The 20032-nt window shown below is 31.9% G+C and overlaps 3 protein-coding genes across 6 annotated transcripts; 2 read left to right on the top strand and 1 right to left on the bottom strand.

Moving 5' to 3' along the window:
* The first annotated feature begins 4409 nt into the window (after positions 1-4409).
* On the top strand, positions 4410-10560 carry LOC18039230 (nijmegen breakage syndrome 1 protein). 2 transcript variants are annotated; one of them, XM_024181438.1, is made up of 14 exons: positions 4410-4587; positions 4701-4754; positions 4869-5112; positions 5246-5325; positions 5460-5590; positions 6396-6442; positions 6946-7054; positions 7380-7466; positions 7789-7966; positions 8677-9236; positions 9577-9638; positions 9731-9833; positions 9913-9971; positions 10179-10560. In XM_024181438.1, exons 1-13 carry the CDS (start codon positions 4551-4553, stop codon positions 9964-9966), a joined length of 1746 nt encoding a protein of 581 aa, XP_024037206.1. In that variant the 5' UTR covers positions 4410-4550; the 3' UTR covers positions 9967-9971; positions 10179-10560. The 2 variants fall into 2 exon arrangements, with proteins under 2 accessions (XP_024037206.1, XP_006429739.2); XM_006429676.2 differs by having other exon boundaries at positions 4845-5112.
* Positions 10561-13229: 2669 nt separating this feature from the next.
* Positions 13230-18230, top strand: LOC18039071 (cactin). Of its 3 annotated transcripts, none has more exons than XM_006429673.2 (15): positions 13230-13536; positions 13884-13966; positions 14105-14499; positions 14591-14682; positions 14957-15056; positions 15258-15329; positions 15470-15532; positions 15613-15753; positions 15866-15961; positions 16403-16687; positions 16774-16909; positions 17003-17142; positions 17241-17417; positions 17504-17770; positions 17865-18230. In XM_006429673.2, the coding sequence occupies exons 3-15, from the start codon at positions 14116-14118 to the stop codon at positions 17982-17984; spliced, it is 2073 nt and encodes a 690-aa protein (XP_006429736.1). In that variant the 5' UTR covers positions 13230-13536; positions 13884-13966; positions 14105-14115; the 3' UTR covers positions 17985-18230. The 3 variants fall into 3 exon arrangements, with proteins under 3 accessions (XP_006429736.1, XP_024037653.1, XP_024037654.1); XM_024181885.1 differs by having other exon boundaries at positions 13870-13966; XM_024181886.1 differs by lacking the exon at positions 13884-13966.
* A 577-nt stretch (positions 18231-18807) lies between these two features.
* LOC18039070 (NDR1/HIN1-like protein 6) lies at positions 18808-19737 on the bottom strand. The gene has a single exon (XM_006429668.2). The coding sequence runs from the start codon at positions 19644-19646 to the stop codon at positions 18876-18878; it is 771 nt and encodes a 256-aa protein (XP_006429731.1). The 5' UTR covers positions 19647-19737; the 3' UTR covers positions 18808-18875.
* Between the last annotated feature and the right edge of the window lie 295 nt (positions 19738-20032).

The raw sequence follows: 20032 nt of genomic DNA, 5'->3' as shown, positions 1-20032 counted from the left end.
GAGTTTAAAATAATTTTACTCAAATAATATATTTTATTTAAAATTATTTTTTAATCCTCTTTTAAATTTGTAATGTTATTATTTTTCTTTTTAAAAAAAGTTTCAAAATTTATTACCATTAAAAATAAAATATCATATCTAATAGATTATGTAACACAAACTAAATAAATAATTTGTAATTATAAAATTCATTATGTCAACTCCAATAAATGATGCACCTAAATATATACATTTAAGGGATTGTCATAAATTGCATCAATAAAATTATGGGATGAGATTGTTTGTAACATAAAAAATATTTGATCACACAAATTTTAATGGAATTTAATATAATATATTAAAACACCCACTATTTTATATACCATTAAGGATTATTGTATAATTGATCATGAAGTGTATATTATTTTTAACACCCATAGAGCTTACCTATAGCATAAAATTGTGGTTTATATTACAATCAATAATCTTACATGGTTGGAGACTATCCACGACTCTGTAAAAAATTTTAGTTTCACAAGTCTATTTTGATTTTATTTTCCAATATCACTTTGTTGATTTCATAAAAATTAAATCTAACATATTTTCTCAATTAACTTTAGTTTATGAATCATTAAAGTTTATTTTGCTGATATTCAGTAATTGTGGTTAAAAAAATTTATGTCACTAAGACTCATTACTTTTATAGTGGTAATTGATGGTGATAATAAATAAAATATTATCTCCATCAATACTCACGGAAATTAATGGAAAAAAATAATACATTTATTTTTATATTTTCATTATAAAATCATGGTTTGGGATTTCTTAACTTAAATTTTGACACAAAATACGAGCTATTAATCTTTCACAATCTAATGGTTTATATTGAAAGCCATTTTATGATGTTAAATCATCCACATCAATTAAATTGCATGAAATCAATAATTTCAGCTTTGTGTCAAAAATTAAAGTTCAAATAACTTAACTCTAAAAATATTTATTCAAGTCATCATGTTGTCATATGCATACATATATTTTTCAATTATAGTTGTTGATAAAAGTATTTCTCATTTGTTGTTAGACTCGTACAGTGTCATTAATATTATATATCAAATAATTTATTAAATTGCCTTCTATGATCATTATTGTTCAAGTACTAATGGTCTTGTAATTTAATTCATACAATATAAATTATTATATAAGTCCTTATGTAATATCTTTATATAAGTATTATTGAAATAATTTTACCAGCTAATTACATTTATGTCAATGTCATTACATTTCTAGTACTAAATGTAAAAGAAAAAAAATGTAAAATTGTAAAACTACACACAGTATATAACATTTTAATTTCAAAATTGTTTGTATTTTTTTATTTTTTGGCGACTTGAAAATATCTATCAGTTGATTAGATAAAAATAATTTAAAGTATGAAAAAATACAACTTGTAAATTACTTGTTACATAATTACTTATACATTAAAATTAAATTATGGGTGAAGATTCTACTATTTAAATCCAATGATTGATAATAATCTCGTTATTAATTGTAGGATTTTTATCCCAATATCATAGAAATTTTCTTTTATCAATTAATTAAAAATAAAAATTACATTTACATTTACTTGCAACCTAAAGTTTATTTATTAGTTTTAAATTAATTAATTTTTATTTACTAAGTTAAATGAATTGTAGATATTAAAATGCTTAAATCCAAGGGTAAACAATAACGTCGTTATCAATTCTTCACAGAGAAATCTTATAAGTTTGAGGTGAACATGTCAGATTAGGATTCCTTCATAATTTGAGTTTTTATCTAAATAAATGCATTCATGTAATTGATAGTTATTAAATATAAATAAAATAAAGAAGTAAATATTAATCATACATGGATAAAAATGTACACATACAAGAAGATTGGTACTTATTAGTTATTACAAAATAAAGAAGTAAATGTTGACTATAAATAAATAAAAATACTGAAAATTTTTTAAAACTCAAATAAATTCAGATCATGAAAGAATCTAATGTCTTAGTGTAAAATTTTCATAATTTTGATAGTTATCAAAAAAAGAAAAGTATAATACAAGTTCAGTTATGTTAAACCAGTGTTGTCACAGAAATAAAGAAAAAAAAAAGTGGTGTAGTACCACATTTTAATATAGTTGGATCCATATAATAAAAACTGAAAGTGACAAAAAAAAAAGTTTTGCAAATTGCAATCAAAAGTCAAAACGACAAACTTGGACGCAACATCAATCTGAAATTAAAATTGATGTTTTCTTGGACATTCATACTTCATTAATTGGATGTTTTTGGACCCTACTATTTTCACTTCGGTAGTTGTTAAGGTGCTCATTAATGATGAATTATCAAATAATAATATTATGATAATGTAACAGCATACTAATAATAATAATATTTAAAAATAATATAATGAGTTTAGATACTTAAATTAGGGAGGTTTAGTTTAAAATTTTTTATTTTAATGTTCATAATGAGGTCCAATATTTAAAAATAAATAATTTATTAATATTATTTTTTAAATTTAAGAGAAAATAATAGAATTTAAGTTTTTGAGAACTAAATATCTAAAGAAGTAAAATTATATCGCTATTGAGATTTGAATCAAGTCTCCAAAATAACTAAAAAGCACTCTTATAACTAAATTACAAGTATTTTATTATGTAAAAAAAAAACTGTCTAATTTTTAATTTATTTTACTCTTTTAGAAGGGGAGTAAAATACATTTAAAAGAAAAAGTAATAGCCCGCCACGAGTATTATTGAAATTTCATTCATTATAATAGCAGGCAAGAGTAGAATTTGATATTATAAATCTATCTCAATAAAAGTGGCTAGTGATTTTTAAGTAGTTATAATTTTATTTAATAGCAATATGATTGTTATTCTAAATGTGAAAATTTTTAAGAGTAAACAATTCAAGTGTCCATTGGTAATTAAGTTGGAACGGAAAATTAAAAAAAAAAAAAACTTACGTAATTTTTATGAAGAGAATTCAGATGATCAAGTTTTTGACTAAAGAACTGTAAATGAACAATTATTATTTTAAAGGAGCATTACCTTCCGATTTCATATTAAACAGTTTACCTAAGAATATGAAAAATAATGATGTGTATTTGGGCGTCAGAGGTACCCTCACGGTTGGACTTTACTTACATCACCATTACATAATTCTTCGATTCCATCAAACCCAAAAAAACAGCCCTCCTAAAGTCCCGATCGTACGGGCTGCCAACCCGAGCTCTGTGTAAACTGTAAGCTCACTCAAGAATCAAACGTTTCAACATAAAGAAATTCGCCCAGAAAAATTTCACCCGATCCGACCCGACGCATTAAAATAAGTATAAGAATATTTGACCTCCTCAAATTATATCATCGCACCCACTTTTTAATTTATTTTCTTACTCTTTATAATTATTCTTATTAAAATTTTATTTTTTTATTATTTTTTTCAATAAGAACAATTCTAAAAAAAAAATTAATTGAAATGTGGGGGATGGTGAGATAAATTGAGGGGATTAAATTAACACTTAAATAAATATTCTTTTAGTAAATTTTTTTATACCAATCCCATTCATATTTTAAACTTTAATTGATATTTTTTTTAATTATAAGATTTTTCAGTTATGGAGATATTAATCATCTATTTATAATTAAAGATTTTAGAATCTCTATTTATTTAAAAAAAAATTAAAAAATATTTTTTTAAGGTGAAATTTTATTGGAGGATGGTTAATTTTGATATATAGGTTTATGTTTTATAAATTAAATGGAGTATCATAGGAGATAAAAATTTGAAGGGGGTGTTACAAGAATCTTTAAGGGGTGTTAAAAACACCATACATTTCGAAAGCCTATTATTGGACCACACAACTCAAATTGGGCTGGACCATTGGTTATGATTTGGAGTGGGTCTATAAAACCTCTGCTCCAATCACAATTACATGATACATCAATGGATAAAATAAATTTGATTAAACCTTAGATTTTCTCTCTATGTAAGTTTCACTCTTTATACTTACAAAACCACAATAATATTTTTCTTATATATATATAATTTTCTCATGAACACTTTACATTCTAATCAATATGATTATACTGATATATCATTCCTTTTTATTATTTTATCAGGTATGGGTTTTTATTAGTGAAAGAAAAGGATAATTTTAGAATTAAAGTAGGTCTCGACATGAAAAGAAGTTTTAAATGGAGACTACAGGAGTGTTAATAGGTCTATTCACGGTTTGGGGCTGTGCAGTGGAAGTGGGCTCTGGCGTGTTTGGCCCACTCATTATACAAGTTCGGCCCATGGTGACCAATATATCCTAAAAAATGATTAGATGAATAAATAATTGTATATAAATGACAATTTTTTTTGAAAATTATGTTTATAGCCCAGGTTTGGGAAGAAAGCATAATTACAAACCCCAGAGGCCAGAGGAGAAGAAGGCGCGAAACAAATCGTAAAACGCTGAGTATTAGTTTGCATTGGCTTTTGATGGTGATTCAATCACTGAAGAAGTTTTTGTTTCATCGAAAATAAGAAATCATGGTGTGGGGTCTCTTTCCAATCGATCCTCTCCCAGGTTCCTTTCATCATTTACCCCAATTTTCTCTTCCATTTTTCCATCATTTTTTCTTTTCTTTCTAGGCTCTTACTCCGACTTAAAATTAATTTAATTCAGTTTTATGTTCACAGGTGAAGACAAGTACTACATTTTCAGCAAAGGGAATTACAAAGTGGGTCGAAAAGGTATTAGCTATTTAATTGTATTTGGATATTTGTACTGATGGTTGAGTATATGATATATTATGTATGGCTAAATTTATAAATTTCTTTTAGGTTGTGATATAATTATTAACAAAGACAAAGGGGTTTCGCGTGTTCACGCGGAGATATTGGTTGATGAAATGATTTCTTTGAACCCCTTTCAAGACAAATCTTCTAAGGTTTCCACTACCAGAGTTCGGATTAAGGATTGCTCAAAATATGGAACATTTATTAATAAGAATCTTGGGTCGAAGGAAAAAGTTCATGAATTTCCAAATAAAGAAGCAACCTTGAAGGATGGTGATTTGGTTTCATTTGGAACCGGTAATGCTACTTACAGGTAACTTCCTTGAACTTGGGTTGGGCATTTTCGTTTGTTTTTTATTATTTAGGACTCCTATGCTTGTATTAGTTAACTGTTATGTCGAACTCTGTTGGTTATGAGTAGTTTCAAATTTTAGTTAATCTTGCAGGTTTTGTTATGCTCCACTCATACTCTTTGTTGACTCCTTCCAAGTAAATGCTCCCCTACAAGAAAAAGTTTCATCAATAGGTTAGTGAGACGCAATTTCTTAGTAGGAAATTTTCTATATGTATTCGCTAATATTTAATGAAGATTCTACTCCTGCTTAAGAAGCCATGTGCTTTGTGCAATTTGTGGTTAACAAATAATTTCTTGTAATATAGGTGCTTTCATTACTAGTAAGTTTTGCCAAGAGTGCACGCACATTCTTGTTCAGCATCACATGCGAGTGAAAGGGGAACTTCTCGATGCCATTGTGGCTAAGAAACCTCTTGTTGATGTTAGTTGGCTTGAGGTAAACAATTGTTACCATGTTTTCCTTCTCTTTCTTGGGTAGGCATTTCGCTTGCGGTTTAGGTGGTTATAGAAGAGAAGATACACGTAGAGGTGTGAAAGGGGATTGAGGCATTTGGATATTACTCTAGGTTATACATTCTTTTAATCTAGCTTGGATTCTTGCTTTTCATCTCTTCCATATTGTGTTTGATATGAGTTAAAATATGATGGAATATTGGAATAAAGAAGAGTCTTTGTGGTCTGCTCATCCATTTTTTGTTTTTGGTAGTTTCCATTTTTATTAATAAATTCTTTTGTTTCTTAAAAAAAATAAAGAGGAAAAAGAAACTGGTTATTTATTCTGAATGCTTAGGCATCCTCCCTCGCTCGCTCCCTCTCTTTCAACTGTTTCGTTTCCTGGTGGATCTCTTTTTTTTTTTATTTTGACAGTCACACCTGACCAGTGGTCCTGCTTGTAGTCTTGGGATCTCCCTTCCTCACTCAGTCTCTTTTTAACTGTTTCCTGGGTGGATTTCTTATTTTGTAAGAGACACATTTGACCAGCGGTCATTATTTCTTGTGTCTGTACGACACTGTGGATGTAGCGTTTAAAGGGTTCTTTCCATCTTTTCTTCTCTTTCTTGAGTAACTGATGAATTTGCCATCTCATCTTTACTTTAAAATGAAAGCCAGAGCTAGGATATGGTACTGAGTATGTTTGATAACCAAACCAAGAGCATTTATCTAAAAGTTGAATCTAATATGAATGCTATAGCTGTTGTATGTATTTCTGTTTTGTTTACTAATTGCTGTATTATACTTAGGTTGTTGCAGAAAAAAGCATTCGCACTGATTTTCCTGGCTGCAATTCGTAAGTAAATTCATTCTTGCCTGTAGTGGTAGTTCTTGAAAGGAATAGAAGAATACACTTCTTAAATGTATATACTTACATAATATTGTTGTATCTTTCGAAAATGAATTCCTGCTTCCATCATCTCTTCCAAATGGATGTTCCAATACCTTCTTGCCATTTCTCCCCCACCTCTATGAGTTTGATAATACAGCATTGTAGTGCAGCCTATTTTGTTTAAGTAGTTGTATGTTCATGTCAAGAGAAATTGCTCCTACTATTAATTAAACCACAATACATAACCTGCAGTTGGATGATTGGATCCACGTGACAAACCCATAAAACAAATCAGGTTTTACATGATACGTAGTTTGTTAGAAGTTAGTAATTATTAAGCGAGACTTTCCTATAACTTGGTATTTGGACTGACTGGTCACTAAAAGCTATGGTGCTTAAAATTAGGTACACGTAATCTAATGGCGGTCTTTATCTTTCTTTTTTTTTTTTTTTTTTTTTTTCATTAGCCATGTTACTACATTGATAATGGAAGGAGATCTGGTTGAACTTGCGAATGTGGATACTCGCGAGAATTGCATGAGGGGGTATACCTTTCTATTGGATTCATCAATCAAGGTGATATTTTTACTCCTACAGTTGTTTAGAAGATTTTGAACTTTATCTCAAACTCTTTTAATTTTGATATATCTGTACTTTTTTTTGGTTAACCACTAAAAATCAAAATTCAAATGTAGTGCACACCTCACATGTTTAACATATATTGTCAATGATTAACTTTTGGTTGCGCCATAATAACATAACTTGTTGATCTTTTAGGGAGATTTAACGAAAATTCTATTTTCTTTTTAAGTGTAATCTACATTGATCTATCATATCTTTAGAAAGATTTTAATGTGTCTTGTATTATTTGCAAAACTACTTATCCGTGGTTTGCTTGCAGTATAAATATGGGGATAAATTGCAGTCGCTGTTGGAGGTGAGTGGTGCAAAGTCTCTCTCCATTCAGAGTTTTTGTCCAAGTAGCCAGGTAGGTGATTCTTGCTCTTCACATATATAAACATACCATGCTTGCATGTAAAGAATGTGGATGACAAACAAATATAATCATAATCACTGCAACAAACATTTGCAATATTTTGATTCTTCTTGTGGTGGGATTTGAACACAAGAATATTGAGGTTTATATATATATATATATATATGTTCAATAACTGTCAGCAACATGGAAAGAGATGTGATAATCAGTGTCATGGATTCTGTTTCAATCTTCCTTGACTTGTTCACACAGAAGACGCACATTTTCTGAGATATTTATCATCTAATATCTTTTAGAAAATAATTTGATGTAGGACTCGGAGTGTGTAGAACATAACAGTGTGGTGTATGTCCTACCAAGAAAGTCAGAAGATTGTTCTAAGTCAATCCTCAAACTCAGTTCACTATCTAGAGTGAATGAAAAAGATTTGATATGTGCTGTTTTATCTGGACATCTGGATCCGTCTGTATTGATATCACCATCACCACCAGGTAAATGATTATTTTATTCAAGATATATAAGTCTTGCTTCTTGATTAACTAACATATGCTATTGGCAACTAGAAATGCAGTAATGCATTCTCAGTATCTTCTAGGTATTTGAACCTTGCGTCTTGGTTAACCGAAGTAATACTACAGGCACATCTTGTGATTACTTGATTTATAAGTTTCTTAACATTCAGAAGATTTAACGTTACATGGTATTGACAACGATATCTCTTTATTTGAACCCATATTTATTTTGGTTGCGTAAATCAATATAACTTTATTTTGTGCACTTATTTAACTCTCTTTCGTGATCTTTGACAGCAATTTTTTTTTTTTTTAATTATACGAGACTATTGTTCATGATACAACATATTACATGATACTACAACTAGTATTTACAATCACATAATAACTGGGATTAGTTTACATAAACTCTTATATAGCACAGCCCAGATTTTAATCCTCTCTGATATTCGAGGGGACTTCAACCTTCACTCAAGAGATGAGGAAGGAAATTTAAATTAAACCCCCACAATGTTTCTGTGGGGTTCGAACCACTTCCCTCACACTTGTGAGGGAGTGGCTCTAGCCACTGGACTAAGGCTCAGTGGTTCTTTGACAGAAATCTTTAACTGCTTTTTATAAATTGCGATCAAGCTTTTCTTTATTTTGTCATAACAAGGTAATAACCTTTTATGTCTGCACTTTTGCAGTACTCATTTCATCTTCATGCTCAACGGATGAGACCGTGGTAGCTGATTCTGATGCTGAAACAGAAGAAGAAACATCACCAGGTCATGCAACAGCTGCTGTCGATAATGAGGAAGCCCCCACATATCTAAGCAAAGAGGAAATATCCATCAATCATGCTGTGAATAGATCCGATAATCAGCATGAAACAGGCCTTAGAGATGGAAACAGTAGTATTGCATATAGATCAGCCGATATCCATGGAGCAGACAGATCAGAGGCTAGTCATGGTGCAGACTTTGGAGATGGATACAGTTGTACTGCAAATAGATTAGAGGATAGTCATTGTGCAGGCTTTAGAGATGGAAGCAACAGTATTGCAAACAGATCGGAGGATCGTCGTGGTACAGGCTTCAGAGATGGAAACAATTGTATGACTACAAGCAGAGAGAAGGCTGATCTGGAACGTGAAAATTCAGATATCATTTACAGCCAAAATTTAGTTGTTAGAGATCTGAATGTAGCTTCCACCATCAGCTCTACAGCAAACAATGGAGTCTTAAATTTCAAACGCTTCAGAAAGGTATTGTCTTGAAATTTTCCATTCCATGCCAAACCATGCATTCTGCTCTAAATTAGACCAAAAAATGTGGCGTTTCTCAGAAATTCATACGTGTCGGTTTCCGTTTCCTTGTATTATTATTCTCCAATCTACCCCTTTTGCTTGAAATCCTCTGCAAAGTTCATGACTGGCCAATCTAGGAGTCATTGTATGTTGAGCATTTTTTTTTATTTATCATTTTGCATGCATCTAGATATCTTGTTTCTGAGTTCTTTCTATTACAAGATGCCTGATGCCTTTTTCTTTCTTTCTTTTTTCTTTTTCCCCCCCTCTTTTTCAAAAATTTTTAATGGTTTTGTAGACAAATATTCAATCAGGGAATAGCTTCAGCAGCCTTATTCCATTTTCAAAGTACCCATATAAGTAAGATCCATGTTCCTCTACTCAATCTGATTCTTGAACTGTAGTCAGAACTTCATATAATATGTTTATTTGAGTTTGTTTTATAATGATAGAGATTCTGACAATGGGACTGAGGAAATGGCCGTGTCTATGAAAGAAGAGAAAAAGAGAAAGCAAATGGAAGCTCTTGCTGAGGACATGTTTAACAGTGCAAAGGTGAGCATTGTCACCTATTTTTCATATATGGGAAGAGTGCAATTTTAAGAAGTTGCTTTCCTTTTGTTAAATTATGTAGGGTAAACGGCGTGGAGTAGCTGGTACCATTTATGGACTCCTTTCTCGTAAATAACCAAGGTGAACCGCTTCTTATTGCTAACTGAGTGTGTGCATTTTGTGTCAGACTTGGGGGGGGGGGGGGGAAGAAGAAACACGGATACTGTAATATCAAATATGAAATGAGCATATATTTTAAAATGTATCACAACATAATCTCTGCTTCATTTTCAAGTTTCAATGGCATAAACTATTAGATAATAGTGCTTTGCTATTTCTTTATCTCAGAAATCCTGTCCTCGCTAATGATCAATCTTCGGAAGCAGATAATTCTGTGTCAGCCATGCCTTGTCCGCCTATTAAAAATCTATGTACATTCTCTATAATCCTACCACTCAACAGCATAACAACATTCAGGGCAAAGTGCATGCTATCAATGTTATAATGCTGCTTTACAAGTACTTTAAATTTATTAAAAAGAAAAATTGAACCAATAATGGTCCATCCAAATGAACCGACTCTGACTGGTCGGTTTGGTTTCGTTCTTTGAGTTTTATCGTAATTTTTTAGTTGACTATTCATAGGAATTTAAGATTAAAAGCTTAACCCTCCTCGGAAAAAAAAAAAGAAAAGATTAAGAGCTTGACCAGGGCTGAGCATTTAGTTAGGTTTTTATAAAATCAAAACAGGGTTCCTCTAATAATGTTTTAATTGTGTACTGTTGGATTTAATCAATGGTATATAATATTTATGCTAAAGAAAAAAAAAATTAAAATAAGGGTAAACAGTTTGTTAACAGTTCAAGCGGTGGATATTTTTTGTAAAATAACTGTGACCACCCTTAGGCCATGTTTGTTTGGGGATAGAGGAGTGGGGAGAGGAAAAAATTTTGATTTCTTTTTCATTTTTCACTGTTTAGTTGGACCAAATTCAATGGAATTAAATTTCCACTAAATTCAAATTTCCATCAAATTAAAGAATTTGTATTCCTTTTTAAACATCACTTTGTTAATTTTATAAAAGTTTAATCTAACACATATTTTTAATTAACTTTAGTTTATGAATCATGAAAGACTAGTTTATTGTTATCCTTTGATTGGAATTATAAAATTTTTATATTATTAAGAGTCATTACTTTTATTATGATAAGTAATAGTGACAATAAATAAAATATTACATCCAATAATATTTAATGGACAAAATGAGAAAAAAATTCATTGTATGTTTTTATATTTCCATTATAAAGATATGGTTTGGGATACTTTAACTTAAAATTTTGACACAATATTTGAGCCGTTAATATCTCATAGTCTAATAGTTAATATTAAAAGTCAATGTAACACTTCATAATGTTATATCCTCCACCAATGAATTGCATGAAATTAATAGTTTAATTTTTTGTTAAAAATTTAAATCAAAATACTTCTCACTATATAGTTATATAGCCATATATATTTTTCAATAATAATTGGTGAATAAAATATTTCTCATTTGTTGTGACTCACATAGTATTATTAATAAAACATATATAAAATATTTTATTGCAATGCCTTTTATTATCATTATTGTTTAGGTATTAATGGTTTGTAATTAAATTCATACAATAAAAATTATTATAAGTCTTTATGTCATATCTTTATATAAAGCATTATAGAAATAACTTTAGTTGTTAATTACATTTATTTTAATGCTATTAAATATTTTCTAATACTAAATGTAAAAGTAAAAAAATGTAAAATTGTAAAGTAAGAGAATTAATACATAATAATTTTAATTCCAAAATTATTTGTATTTCTTTTTTTTGGTGATTTAAAATATTTATCAATTGATTAAATAAAAAATAATTTAAAATGTGAAGAAATATCACAACTTGCAAATTACTTGTTACATAATTACTTATCCATTAAAATTAAATTAAGGGTGAAGATTCTAATATTAAATCCAATGATCCCATCATTGATTGTGGGATTTTTATCCATTATAATATAAATTTTCTTTTATCAATTAATTAAAAAAACTATATTTACTTGCAACATGAATATTACTTGTTATGATTTAAATAGCTAATTTTTTATTTACTATATCAAATGAATGGTAAACATGAAAACACTAACTTCCAAGAGTCCACAACAATGCCATTATCAATGCTGTAAAAACTTATACAATATTATAGAGAAATCCTAAACAAAAATTTAAAGAATAAGTATGTTAAATGGGTGTTAAAAATAATAAATAATTCATGATCAATTATACAAATATCCTTAATATTATATAAAATAATGAGTGTTTTAACATAAGATATTAATTGTTATTAAAATATGTGTGATCAAGTATTTTTTTAGGTTACAAGCAATCTTACCAATGAGTTTATTGATGTACCTATGACATTTACTTAAGTATATATACTTAGTTGTATTATTTATTAGTGTTATCTCATATATAATTAAATTTACCATTGCAACTTATTTATTTAATTTGTGTTAAATAACCTACTTAATATTATATTTTATATTTAATGATAATAGATTTTGGAAGATTTATTTAAAAACGATTATCACATTACAAATTTAAAGGAATTTAAAGGAGGGTTGAGAAGTAATTTTAAATAAAATATATTATTTAAATGAAATTACTTCAAACTTTAAGGGTGGTCAAAGTTAATTTATAAAATTTTAAATTATTATTTTTAATACAAATATTATATATTATTGATTAAATCGAATGATACACAATTAAAATATTATTGAATTAAGGAGAAATTCAAAAAATTATTTGATCGGCTTAATAGATAAAATAAAACTATTTATATTTTCATAGACCAAATGGTTTGGATATTCAGTTTTTATCAAAAATAAAAATTATTTGATTCGGTTTAATAGGTAAAATCGAATTACTATATTTTCACAAACCGAATGGATTGTATTCGGTGCACAAACCTATCGTAAGTTTAATTAAGAAAAAAGGCCAAAACCTAAATCTAAATGGATAACGTAAATGAACCACTTGGGCGCCCAAGTGGCTAGAAGTGGTGCGAGCCCCGTTTTTTTTTTGGATTTTAGAGCTCAATGAAGTTAGTCTTTTTCTTAAAATGAAAGTTAAACGATACTCGAATATTTGAAAGAGTTAAAAATTTAAAGAGTTAAAAATTTAAACGGTGTCATATTAAAATTAATGTAAATAAATTTTAATAATTTATATAATATAAATATAATGAATAATATTTAAAAGAGTTAAAAATTTAAATGGTATCATATAAAATTGATATAAATAAATCTTAATAATTTATATGATATTTATGTGGTATAAATATAATGAGCAATAGTTGTCTTAAAAAAAAAAAATAGATAACAAAGGAAATGATTTCCCTAACATTTAAAATTCTAATCCCTAATTTCCCTAAACACAGCAGGCAACCCCTCTCTATAACTCCCTCCGTCTCTCGCGTCTCACCCTCCGGTCTCAGCGTCTCTCTCTCAGTCTCACTGCTGTCACTCGCGCACCATCCAACCACCGGTGATCGTGATTCAATTAGCGGGCGGCAGAGGGCAGACGGTAGATCGTGATTCAGCCACCTCGTCGCCAAGCGCCAGCTGTTGCCGTCGCAGCCTGGTTCGCCCGATTCCATCGCGCCGGAGAGTCGGAGACAGTGAGTTGTTGTCTTCATTTTCTTTATTTTTTATTTGTTTGATAGCATAATATAACGCTTTTTCGTCTTCACTGTCCGTAGACAAATTTTGAAGTTTTCCAATTTCCAAGTTCAAGTTGGTGGCTTTCACAAGTTCTGTTTATGTTGTAAAACTTATAATAAAGTTTTGAATTTATAATTCATTGAGAATTAGAGATTTTCAACACCATTGTACTTCACTGTAATTGGTGCCTTTCAAAGATTTCTTTCTTATTTTATTGGAAATAATTGATTTTTAAATTTGAAGATAATTCCAGCAACTAATTAAGCAAGATCGTTGGGTAACATCAACAGTTTCAAAATTGCAGGTCTTTGTCAAAAGAGGGGAAAAAAGGAATACCCGAACACCCAAAAAGGTTTTGTTACGAGAGGAATACATAACTTTTTAAAGGTATTTTTTTCTCCTAGAAGTTTAAGTGGTCAATGTTAAAAAAATTCAAGGAATTGAGCCTCTCTTTTATGGCTTCTCTGCATGCTTAGGTTCTGTAGAACTTTCTGAATTATCACTCACTGGTTGTAACTTGAACAGTTTTCTGTCAAATGGGTAGTCATTTAAAGACTAGTAAGAGCAAGAGAGAGAATTCTTCTTCCAAAAGAAGTCGAAGTGAAAGAAGGAGATACGATGACTCATCATCTGAACTGGAGTCCAAGTCTGCCTCATACAACAGTTCGGATGAGTCACCGGAAAGGAGCTCCCGCAAACGCCGAGAACGAAGTAAGAGTAAAAGGAATAGACATGACAGGGAATCAGATAGTTCTGAGGATGACAGAAGAAGAAGCACAAGCAACAGACGCAGTAGGGACTCAGATAGTTCTGATGATGATAGCAATGAGAGCGATCATGACCGCAGAAAGCGGAAGTCTTCAAGGAACATTACTGAAGAGGAAATCGCTGAGTATTTAGCTAAGAAAGCACAAAGAAAGGTTTAGTATTTTGATTATTTTTGTTGGATTTTATTTTACTATATTGTTTCACTCAATTTATTTACTGCTCTTGTAATTTTCAATTGTGCAGGCGGCAAAAGTTGCAAAGAAATTGAGGGCGCAAAAGGTTTCTGGTTATTCTAATGATTCAAATCCATTTGGTGACTCCAATCTCAATGAGAGGTATGTTTTCTTTATATTTTGTCTTGAATGGCCTTTTGTTTTTCTTTTCTCCTTTTAATGCATTTGAAGGTTGCGCTGATGATCATAACTAGTCCAGACTACATGTTTCCAATTTATGAAATTGATCATGTTTGTCTTCAATGCATTCTTAATGGTAAAACTACTGTACTGATGGCTAATGCCTAATGGATTTGAAATAATCACAAATTGAGGGCAGAATTTTTTTCTTCTATTTTTTATTGAATATAAACAAGTCATAATCTGTGTGTTGCAGATTTGTATGGCGAAAAAAGATAGAGCGAGATGTTTCTCAAGGTGTGCCCCTTGAAGAGTTTTCTGTTAAAGCAGAGAAAAAGAGACAGAGAGAAAGGATGGTATGTATATCTCAATTAATTTTTAACTTCTCAGCTTGCGGTAATCGATGAATTTTGTGTGTTTTCTTTTGTTTTCAAGTTGTTAAATTCTTTGTTGTCCTAAACCATTCCAAATTCTAGTGATTTCATAATTTAGTAATCGGTATCACTAGTTTTTTTAGTTTAGTGTTTCAATTTATTCATCATCCATTCTTGATGCAGGCAGAAATTGAAAAGGTTAAAAAAAGGAGAGAAGAAAGAGCCCTTGAAAAAGCACGACATGAGGAGGAAATGGTGAGTTTAGTCCTTTGTTAGGGTAAAGCTTTTCTTGTAGAGTGTGTTTTCAAGAGAAATATCTCATGGCTTATTACGTTGGAGTTATCTATATTCCTATTTGGATGTATTTTGGCTTGGTTAATTACATCCTTCTGCAGGCACTGTTGGCTAGAGAACGTGCTCGTGCTGAGTTCCAGGACTGGGAAAAGAAAGAGGAGGAGGTTTGTTGCCGAGTTTCAATTACTGTTCATTTTCAAAATTATTTTTTATTTGATCCAATACTAATATTTTCATTCTACAGTTTCATTTTGATCAAAGCAAAGTCAGGTCAGAGATTAGACTGCGTGAAGGTCGTCTGAAGCCAATTGATGTTTTGTGCAAGCACCTTAGTGGCTCGGATGATTTAGACATAGAAATAAATGAACCATACATGGTTTTCAAGGTGATTATTTGTTGTAACCTCAATTTTGATTTAATAATTTTTTTAACAAACATGCATTAGCTATGTTTTCTGACTATTCATGTTGGTGTTTGATTTGTATTGTTTAATATAGGGCTTGACAGTAAAAGAGATGGAAGAGCTTCGTGATGATATCAAAATGTATTTAGATTTGGACAGGGCAACACCAACTCATGTAGAGTATTGGGAGGTATTATCCTTTCTCACTCTTTTGCTCTTGTTGAGTAGAGATGTTCCTTGCTGACAGACAGCTAGAAATATCTTTGTTTACAGACTTTCTATCTTGCTACCATTCTAGACTTTGATATTCTGTACATAATGGTCACTCCTGGGATGAGAACATAATAGGATAGGTTTTATGTTGTTGACCCATAATCATCTAGGATAAGGTTTTTGTCAATTTGAAAATTTAGAATGTCTCCAAAATCTGACGTTTTTCCTTTTGGTCATACTCTTCTTTAAGACCATTTCTCATGATCGCTAACCTATCAGAAGATTCCTATCAGAAGATTATGGCCATGATTATTGTATTTGGCACCTGATGTTGATTGAAAATAATTGCGGGTAGTTGTGAAAATAAGATATGAATGTCACATGGATGGTGCTTTGACATGTGTAATTAATTCAACAGGCGCTTATGGTGGTTTGTGATTGGGAATTAGCTGAAGCGCGGAAGAAGGATGCACTAGATCGAGCTCGAGTCCGTGGGGAACAACCTCCTGCGGAGTTGCTTGCAGAAGAGAGGGGGTTGCATTCTAGCATTGAAGCAGATGTCAGGAATCTTTTGGACGGAAAGACTCACAAGGAACTTGAGGCATTACAAACCAAGATAGAGTTGCAGATGCGTGCCGGCACAGCCAAGGTGGTTGAGTACTGGGAAGCCATTCTTAAACGGCTTCATATATATAAGGCAAAGGTACTCATTCTCAACCTTTGTAAATGATTTTTCTATGTAATGTGCAACTTGTTCTGGACCTCACTACTAACTAGCTGCAATTATAGGCTTGTTTGAAGGAAATACATGCTAAAATGCTGCGTAAGCATCTGCAACGCCTCGAGCAACCTTCGGAGGTTGCAAAATTCGAAACCGATCTTGATTCAATGCCTGAAGCAGAGGTTATTGAGCATGATGACAATGGTATGCATATCTTTATTAGCTATGGTAAAATTCTGGATTCTTTTTAAGGTTATTGCATCTAAAGTCATTGGCTAATATTTCTTTGACGTGTAGATGCTGGAAATTTCTCTCCAGAACCTGTATTGGAGGACACTCAAGAGGCAGAGAAAGAGGCTGGATCATTTTCACCAGAATTATTACATGGTGATGATGATGAAGAAGCTATTGACCCTGATGAGGATAGGGCTTTACTGGTAACTTGTCTGATACAATGCCTATTGTCTATTTGGGAAGCTTATGAGTTAAAAAGCAGCTTGAATGTTTAACCATGTCACTACTTGTATATCAACAGGAGCGTAAACGAATTGCAGTTTTGGAAGACCAGCAAAGACGAATTCAAGAAGCTATGGCATCAAAGCCAACTCCGTCAGATGATAACTTTGAACTGAAAGCCATGAAAGCTATGGGAGCCATGGAAGAAGGGGATGCAGTATTTGGGTCTGGTGCAGAAGTTAACCTGGACTCACAGGTTGGGCTTATCATCCATTCTGCTCATCTTCCTCTACTAAGTTGTTATAAGATAGTGCGATTTGCTTACAAAAATCCCAAATGCAGGTGTATTGGTGGCATGATAAATACCGGCCTAGAAAACCGAAATATTTCAACCGTGTGCACACTGGATACGAGTGGAACAAATATAATCAGACTCACTATGACCATGACAACCCGCCGCCAAAAATTGTGCAAGGATATAAGTTCAATATCTTTTACCCTGACCTTGTTGACAAGACGAAGGCTCCGACATACACAATTGAGAAAGATGGAAGCAATGGCGAGACATGCATTATTAGGTTCCATGCCGGGCCTCCATATGAGGACATTGTAAGTTATTGTCTCAAACTATCTGGTAGTCTTATTTTTGTGTACAATGATTAAATTACCCTCGACTTACAAGCTTGTCTTCCTGAAATTACAGGCATTCAAAATTGTTAACAAGGAATGGGAGTATTCTCATAAGAAAGGATTCAAGTGCACGTTTGAACGTGGAATATTGCATGTATACTTCAACTTCAAACGCTACCGCTACCGTCGGTGATTTGTGGAAAGGCAGTTCTGCTATCTTTTTCTTCCAAGCTTATACTGTCGTGCCATCATACTCTGTAAACAGTTTTGTACTGATAATTTTCTACATGATCGTCTGTTGTTTTTGGTAAATAGTGTCCATTTTCAAAAGGCCTAATTGATTACAATCACCTAGTTTTTAGCGGCTTCTTAAAAAGTCTTTCGTATTAGTGTAACTTTCTGCAAGTAATAAAGCGGCTGATCCCATATTTTCAACAAATGCGTCCATGAAATGATTCAATTAAGCTCCTGCGGCCCTACTCTTGATCATTAGATGTCGAAATCATTTAATTTCCGCTTGGGCACACCTTTTTCTTCGAGACTTGAATGCTCAAGTTAACGTCTCCAAGACTCCAACCCCTTAAATAGCTTAACAGCCAAAAGTCAAAGCTTAAAATGTAAGAAATGTAAGAAAGTACGAGGGTAACTTGTACTTTTAACAGTCATCGCCGACACAGACCGACCAAGTAGTTTTTGTGTCTTTGATATTCAATCCCAGATGAATCCCTTAGCGGAAACGTTACCGGTTTTTATTGCAATTCAAAGAGTTTTTACTACCATGTACAATTTTACAAACAAAATCTGTGAAGGAAACAAGAAAAAGGTTGAAGCTCTCAAATAGCATATTGAAGATTTGTCATACCCTGAATAAAAATCTGATAAATTAATACGAATAAATGTACATCATAGTGTGTATATATGGATCCGTATATATATGGAGGAGAAAACCTCATGTAAGAAAAAACAAAACTCAAAATGAAAAAATAACAAATTAAGGTAAATGAAAATGGAAAATCAAAAATCAAAAGTATAACATGGAGTGGTGAAGATGTATGGTACTAGTATAGTGTGGTAAAGAATCAATTTAGAGCCTAAATCTAAACTTGCAGCTACTATCTTGAATCCTAATAGAATTATTATCAGGGTTTAAGCTGTTGACCACAAGCCTGCACCTGACTCTAAAATTCACCTTCATCAGCTTCAACTTCCCGAGCTTGATCCTAACAGGCTGCTTAACCCTAAGATTCAGGGGCACGTTCCCCGTCCGCTGCTGTCGCTCCTGCAGCGTATTTGCCAACGCCGTAGCGTTCTCCGTTTGCCCCGTTAACGGAATATTCAGCACCGTCGTGTTCTTATGACCTTGGTAAAATTTTGGCAATGACCCTTCACATAACTTCGTGTCCGTATAATAAACATTTATGCGGCTCCCTCCTTCGTAGTATATCCCTATTTTCTCATTAGGGTTTCGGGCTGTAATCGTAACGTTGAAGGTAGCTTCTAAGCTGGAGTTGTCGCTGAGATTTAACTGACTTACTTGCATTCTGTCAACTGAAAATTTTGGCAGCTTTGGTTTGAATGCAAGCCACAGGATTCCAACGGTAGCGGCAATGATAATGATCAAGATTAGTAACAGAGAAATGGTCCAACACATGCACTTGCACAAGCAGCTTCTCTTCCTCTTCGGCGGCTTTGAGTGCATCACCGGAATCGTACGTTGAAAAGGCGGGTAACGCTCGGCGGCCGCCGGGTCTCCATGATCGGATTTTGACGTGTCACGTGGCACTAGTGGGGCTGTTGGCTTTTGTTGTGCCTCTATATCTTCTTGCACCGGGTGGATTTTCGGTTGGTCAGCCATTGAACTGAATGCAAATTTTGATGCAAAGTTTTGAGACTTTGAATGAATGTGTGCATATATTCATTCCTCTTGTGTGTTGAAGTAATCAATATAAGAGAAAAATTTCTTGGCTAGTTGTATTAAATAATTAGAAAATTATTTGAAGCTTCCTTTGTTTGACTTGTCCTTAAAGGCTGAAGTGTCAATTTTTCTATGGTTTTTGTTTTATTTTATTTTATAAAAGCACATGTTTTGGTGCGTTACATAAATTCAATGACGCGTCTGGCTTTCTAGCTTCCCGCTTTCATACTATAAATAATTAGCATCACATAGTTTGTACGCTTCATAGATCAATTATATATTAACATGTGTCGCGAATATACATCCGAATAATTTGATTTAAAATA

The sequence above is a fragment of the Citrus clementina genome, unplaced genomic scaffold (assembly GCF_000493195.1).
Source record: "Citrus clementina cultivar Clemenules unplaced genomic scaffold, Citrus_clementina_v1.0 scaffold_6, whole genome shotgun sequence".
NCBI classification, from domain to species: domain Eukaryota; kingdom Viridiplantae; phylum Streptophyta; class Magnoliopsida; order Sapindales; family Rutaceae; genus Citrus; species Citrus x clementina.
Note: the sequence above shows the minus strand (reverse complement) of the source record. Positions and strands in the feature narration are given on the sequence as shown.